General features: G+C 28.5%; 1 protein-coding gene across 1 annotated transcript in view; it reads right to left on the bottom strand.

Annotated features, from left to right (window-relative positions):
* LOC111904236 (serine carboxypeptidase-like 13) overlaps positions 1–5,387 on the bottom strand; it is a 6,261-nt gene extending 874 nt beyond the window's left edge. Inside the window, exons 1-11 of the mRNA XM_023900016.3 lie at positions 5,161–5,387; positions 4,875–5,020; positions 1,623–1,699; positions 1,378–1,500; positions 1,183–1,285; positions 1,066–1,103; positions 880–981; positions 699–785; positions 364–531; positions 189–260; positions 1–83 (exon numbers count right to left, since the gene is read on the bottom strand). The exon at positions 1–83 is cut by the window's left edge and continues 66 nt beyond it. Coding sequence (XP_023755784.1) covers positions 1–83; positions 189–260; positions 364–531; positions 699–785; positions 880–981; positions 1,066–1,103; positions 1,183–1,285; positions 1,378–1,500; positions 1,623–1,699; positions 4,875–5,020; positions 5,161–5,291 — 1,130 coding nt within the window. The 5' untranslated portion in view covers positions 5,292–5,387. The remainder of the gene's footprint in view (positions 84–188; positions 261–363; positions 532–698; positions 786–879; positions 982–1,065; positions 1,104–1,182; positions 1,286–1,377; positions 1,501–1,622; positions 1,700–4,874; positions 5,021–5,160) is intronic.
* Positions 5,388–6,734: the final 1,347 nt, after the last annotated feature.

Raw genomic sequence — 6,734 nt, 5'->3', positions numbered from 1 at the left:
TTGAACTCATACAATGGCATTGAGGGTTTTCCATAGTTATATTTCATGTCCAAATTACATAACAACCATTCATCCACCGTTCCCTAATTAGCACCATAATATAATTTAATCTTCGATGTGTTTTTTCGTACATGACTTATAATTGTAACATGACGATATTTTTATGTTTTTTTTTTTATTTACTTTACCTCGCGTACGTTGAGTGCTTTCATAACATTTTCATCATTGGCCCAAAGGGTTGCATAGTTATAATTGTCACCCTGTCAAAAAAAAAGTTATATCATATATATAAATTCACAAATGCTTATAAATTCACAAATGCATTGTTGATGAAAGATATGAGAAAAGAAGGGAGAGAATTACTCGACAAAAGGTATCCGTGAGCATCGATTGTGCCGGACGCAAATTTACAGGATTGCCCCTTAGAATTCTTCTATTTTCCTTTGTGACTGGGTTTCCACCTCGGACCAAATTGGTTGCGTCATCACAATCGGGATCCAAAATTTGTTGAATATTGATGTCTCCCACACGCTAACATGGAAAAGCGTAAGTGCTATATAATCAAAGACTTTCATTTTAGACAAAATGAATCATCTAATTATGGAGAAATGTTTCATCGAGACGACACTTGAAACGAGAAAAAAAAGGTGTATAAAACATAAAAGAAAAAACATGGAAGGTAAATGAACTAATCTTACTTTATTGACTTCATTGATATCCAACATGCATTGCAAATTGTTAGAGTCAGCTTCTGCATAATCTCCATTGCAATCCTTTTTGGTAGACTGTTTGTTCATATAGTGAACTACTTTTATTAGTTGCATTACATTATAGAAATTCATGTGGAAACATAATGGAATGTTAACTAATTTATATTACCTCATATAATTCTTCTGATATAAGTGCCATACGATAAGCATATTCGAGTCTAGAATTTATATCACCAGTTTTGTTTGTCAATGGGTTTCCACCCATGTATCCCTATGGTATTCATATATAAACATTTATTTATACCAACGACTTATTTCAATTTAATCACTTATCACATATGTACTATATACTTACTTGAATGTTCACAAAGGGCTCTAGTCCTTCATCGTTACCTTTAAAAGATATAAAAAAAAAAAAAAAAAAGATTAACTATATCATTCTACATGTAACGTCAATAATAAAATGTTATACCTTTATATAACTCCTCGGTAATTATTGGAATAACAATCCCCGAATAAGATATTCCAGTAACATACATGGGATTTTTTAAAAACTTGGGATGAGTTTTGACAAACTGCATTATAGTTAAATAAATATATCAACAACAAAAAGAATCCTGTCTTAATTAATTGCTATTTATTTAAAAAATTTTAACTTTTAATGAACCTTTCTTATAAATTCAGCGGTTTGTGACGCTGATGCTGTATCACTAGAACGAACGGCTTCTGGAGTTTTAGTATATGAATATCCTGTTAATGTTGGTGCATCCAAATATATCACGTTCGCCACCTTTGAAAAGATAAGAGATTTTATTGTAAGAAGATTAGATTATTTGTCAACTTAATTAATAAGAGTTCTTATATGGAAGGATATTACTATATATAATTAGTCACATGAGAGGTGTTACGTACCTTTGTCCATGAATTCGGGTCTAATTGTAGTGCTGGGACATTATCCATATAATTTCCGTACTGAATTTGCATGGGACCTAAAAAAAACATATTAATTCAGTAAAGTATACGTCAAATGAGACTCAAGAAAATACTATGTTTGGATACATTCTAAAATGCAATGCATAATTTTTCTTTAGTTTTGTTCATTCTCAACATAATTTTGAAACAAAATTGTGTTTGTATGTTCTACTAATTAAGAGTCGAGGGTTTTTTAAATGTTAATAATATATTTGTATTTAACTAGGAAAGTGGAAGGCTAAGACCATTTCTGTGGGTGGTCTCCTCACACTCATTAAACTGGTTCTTGTCTCTCTGTCAACTTACTTTATGTCTTTGTTTAAAGCTTAAACATCGCATAGTTAAATATCCATAAAGCTTCTAATTGTTTAAGTGATAAAGGTGTGAATCTTTTTTCTTGCTGCAAAAAAAGGATTGATTAATTAACAGAGCTTTATCGACTTTATGGAGTGATGTTTGGTACTCTTGTTGAGCGGTTGATGTATGTTTATCTCTCTTGCCTCGGCTTAAAGATCTAGTGGATTGATAAGCATACGTTGCTTATTTGGAACGAATAAAATTAATTTGAAATATACATTAAGATATAACAAACAAATATGTTTACAAGATGAATTTCACTTTGATAGACCAAATAAAAATGAAAATATAATACTAAAATCTGATGGAAAAATTAAAAATGAAAATATAATAGTAAATTGTGATAGCTAGGAACCTCTTCAATGCTATAGATTTTATAGATTATAAGGGTATCATAAATAGTGATAGCTAGGAACATCTTCAATGCTATAGATTTTATAGATTATAAGGGTATCATGTTATACCATATTAACAAAATATAAAACTTTTATTTTATAAACGTATCTCAATTATTATATAAAGCTTTTAATTTATAGGTAGTTGACACCAATTTACTTAAGATGTTAATCTATACATTTTATATTAATCATAAAATAAAACATAACATTTTTATAAAACTAAAATTATATTCAGCAACGTTCTTATTTTTCTAACTGGTTGCCACTGTTTTATTTATGATATTAATCTATATATTTTATATTCATTATAAAATAAAATAAAATATTTTTATAAAACTAAAATTCTATGATTCATATTGGTCTTATTTTCCTAAGACCAAATAAAATTCTTAACAAAAATACTTAACTAAAATTACTCTTGATTCCATTTTAAATGTATATATTATTAGAGAATCTCCAATAGTAAATGGTAAATATATGCCATAACTCGAAACTACTACCATAATACAAATGACATTAATGTTAACATCTAATTAAATAACATCTCTAATTGTTAATGTATCTTATAGGGTTTTTTTTTATAATTTTAACGAAGTTATAATTATCTATCTAAAATTTTCTATAAAACCACTCGTTTAATTAATTTTTAAGCACGTTATATTTTAATACGAAATATTATAATAAATATTATCATTAAACATTATTTTTTAATTAATTAATTATAGTACAATATATTGTTCAAAAAGAATATATATTACAATTCAGCATTCAGAAAAAAAATATCTTACATTGCATCATTCAGAAAGGAATATGTCACGCTTCATATATATAAATTACAAAGTTTATGTACATAGGAAAATTATAAATACAACTATGTGGAATCTTTATTTATATATATTAAATACGAAAATTTATTACGTTATATATATATATATATATATATATATATATATATATATATATATATATATATATATATATATATTGAAAATATTATATAACGAGTATAAACTTATAATTCATACATTAAATGTTATAAAACAATTAATAGAAATAATTAATTAATAAAATATAAAAAAATAAAAAATTCAGTATAATTAAATAAGTGAATTTAAGTATGATAAATTATTTAAAAATAAGTTAAATGTACAAAAACATATAATTATATGGACAATTGGATATACGATATATATTAAATGGTTGTTTCCAAAACAAATAATTGGTTATAAGTGGTCAATATTTTGCTACTAAAAATTATTTAAAAGAAAAAGAAAAAAGAAACTTGGTTGCCGTTATATATTTTTTAGTAATGTTATCTATTAAAAATATATTTTTAATAAATGAATAGAGGAATTATATTCATTTTGTAATGGTGGGACCCAAGTTATCAAATGCATATTATCCTAAAAAAAAAGAAAAATAATATGATGGACCTAAAGTCCAAAACCAATGGTGGGTGCAAGTTGAAACGTGAAAGCGAAAATCAATGTATGCTTGAAATACTAGATACTAGGATGCAAAAAGTACATAAAATAACTTTTGTATTACTTAAAATATATAAATATATTTTGTTTAAAACTAGTCGTTTACTACTTAAGCTTAGATATATAACAGTTATAAATCACTTTTATATATATATATATATATATATATATATATATATATATATATATATATATATATATATATATATATGTTTTCACTATCTATTGTGTGTATGTATGATTAATTCCGGACCAATAATTTTAGTTATTTTAAGAAAATAATTAACGTATATTAAATACTGAAGATGTAATTAATATCCATTATATCTTTAACATATAATATGCATTACTTTTTTAAAATATCAATATCCATTATTTTTTTAAAATAATTAAAATGATTAGTCCAAAATTAATCATATACAATAGATAATGAAAACAAAATAAACTAACCCTCTCTATATATATAAAGTGCCAACGTCACATCAACCTATTCACATAATTTTAGACATTACATGGTAGATAACAACCATTAAATCAGTTTGAATTATTGTTTTATATTAATGAATCGTTTGGTCAACGTACCATGATTGTAAGATTTAGAAGCATGAGTTTAAAGGATATGTTTTAGAAATATACGCAACTGTTTTCCTTATGGACCTACAAACATAAGTTTAAGTTGGGTTTTTACAAACATGCTCTTTTTCAAATTTTTTGTCAATAAAAGTATCATGCAATACACATGATCCAACTATTTTTACAAGACTTTAATGTCAAAGTACGTAAATTGTCACCACTATATTTATATATATATTTTTATGACATTTTATCAATTATATTACTCATTACCTCGAGAATGCTTTTACATTTACCAAGAAAAAAGTTAACAATAATATTTATATTTATATAAAAAAGGGGATGTGGGGTAAAACCGTGAAAGGGGTCGTGGTAGTTACCGATTTCAAAAAAGAAAGCTCGGAGGGTGCCACAGCCAGGTCCACCGGCAAGCCAGATAATGAGTGGATCCTCCTCAGGGTTCCCTTCCGACTCCACAAAGTAGTAGAACAGCTGCACAGCTTCATCTTCTCCGACTCCAATGTACCTGAATCAATGGAAACATACATAACCATGAACGGAAAGCTTCCCGGAGACTGTGTATACATATGTATCTTATATAATTCTCTGTGTTTTTATATGAAGAGAGAGAGAGAGAGAGAGAGAGAGAGAGAGAGAGAGAGATACCCAGTTTCGAGTTTGAATGGAAGAGGACCAGGGAATCCAGGTAGGGTTTCGACGATGGTATGAGAGTAGGCGATGAAGTTGGTGGAGGAAGCTAAGAGGAAGAGGATGAATAGTAACCCCATTATGTTCATCTGCGTGCTGTGTGTATTTCTGAAGTGTGAAGGTGAAAAGTTTGATTTTATAGGTTAAATATGGAAGAAGAGAGGGGCGTGCGTGTTCAATTAGATGGAGTAGGTAGAAGGGTGTGTATATATTGGTTAGGTAGAAAACCGTGCCAAAACACGTTTGGCTAAGGTTTGAATACAATAGCTTCCGTGCCAAAATAAAGTTTACTGTCCTTTTCTAGGAATTTTATTTTAGTAATCATTTTTAAATGTTATTTTAAAAATATAATTATAAGCTTTTTTTTTTTTGGAAAAATTACTATATGGTCGGGAATGGGTTATTTTAGACCCATTTCGAGAAAAAAGTTACGGTTATAGGATTCGATTCGGTTTTGTGGCCTTCATATAAATATTGTTTCGAAGTTCATTTGGACGTCACCTCTCGAACCTATATTTTTGAGACCGTTTCAAACTGCTATAAACTACATTCTGGGAGACTGTTTCGAACTCAATAATTCTCAAATGTCTTTTTCTAGAGGTGAAGAGTATAACTTTTATATTAAATTTATAATTATATGTCTTTATTACAGATTGTATGTTGACACCTATATAATTTATATAATTATATAGGTTTTATTTGTTTTTATATGATTTTTAGTGGTTTAAAGGGAATTATAGGATTGCATTTAGTTATATGTATGCTATATCGAAAAATCTTAAAATATCCTCGTTTTGACTCGTCCGGAACGAATCCAGAATCTATATAACACCTTCGGAATATTAAGAACTAGTCCGGAATCTGAGGTATAGTTTTGGAATATGGATCTGAAATATTATTATCCAAAGTCCGTATCCAGAAATGGGTTCCAAAATTTTGATCCGGATATGTGCTCCAGAATTGTGTATTCCGGAATTATCCTTTGGAACATACATACTAAATTGCCTAATTAATCATGCCAAGTTACAACACTTACATGCCCAGTTACAACACTTACAACTTTGTGCGACCATGTTTAGGCAATCATGTTTTGGTGATATGCTCACATGTCGATGGGTGTAGAATGCCACCCTTTACTATGTCACGATCTTATGTGCAATGAATACACTACTTTACCTCTAATTGACATACAGGAGCTTTTATTTTTGGTACACGAGTATCGAGTTTGCGTCAACATGAAAGCTTTCTGCCTGATTACCTACTTGCGGTTCGAGGACTATTTCCCCCCAGTTTTGATTTTGCACAACTCAAATAACATGTATTTCCATTTATGTTGCCTTCACGTTTTGTAAGAATGGCTAACCTTATGCACGTATTCAATGACTTACTTCATGAATTTGGTAATGCAGACGCAGCGAGAGTCTCCCTGTTGTATATGCTAAAGCAACGATTTTTAGGGAAATGCCTTCGACAGTTGGTTACTAATAACCGTCTAGCAATCGTGTCTAATTTAGACGAGTGTAACAAGTATA

This window comes from Lactuca sativa, chromosome 7 (genome assembly GCF_002870075.4).
Source record: "Lactuca sativa cultivar Salinas chromosome 7, Lsat_Salinas_v11, whole genome shotgun sequence".
Lineage (NCBI taxonomy): Eukaryota > Viridiplantae > Streptophyta > Magnoliopsida > Asterales > Asteraceae > Lactuca > Lactuca sativa.
The sequence above is the reverse complement of the archived record's forward strand: the minus strand, read 5'-3'. Positions and strand labels throughout refer to the sequence as shown.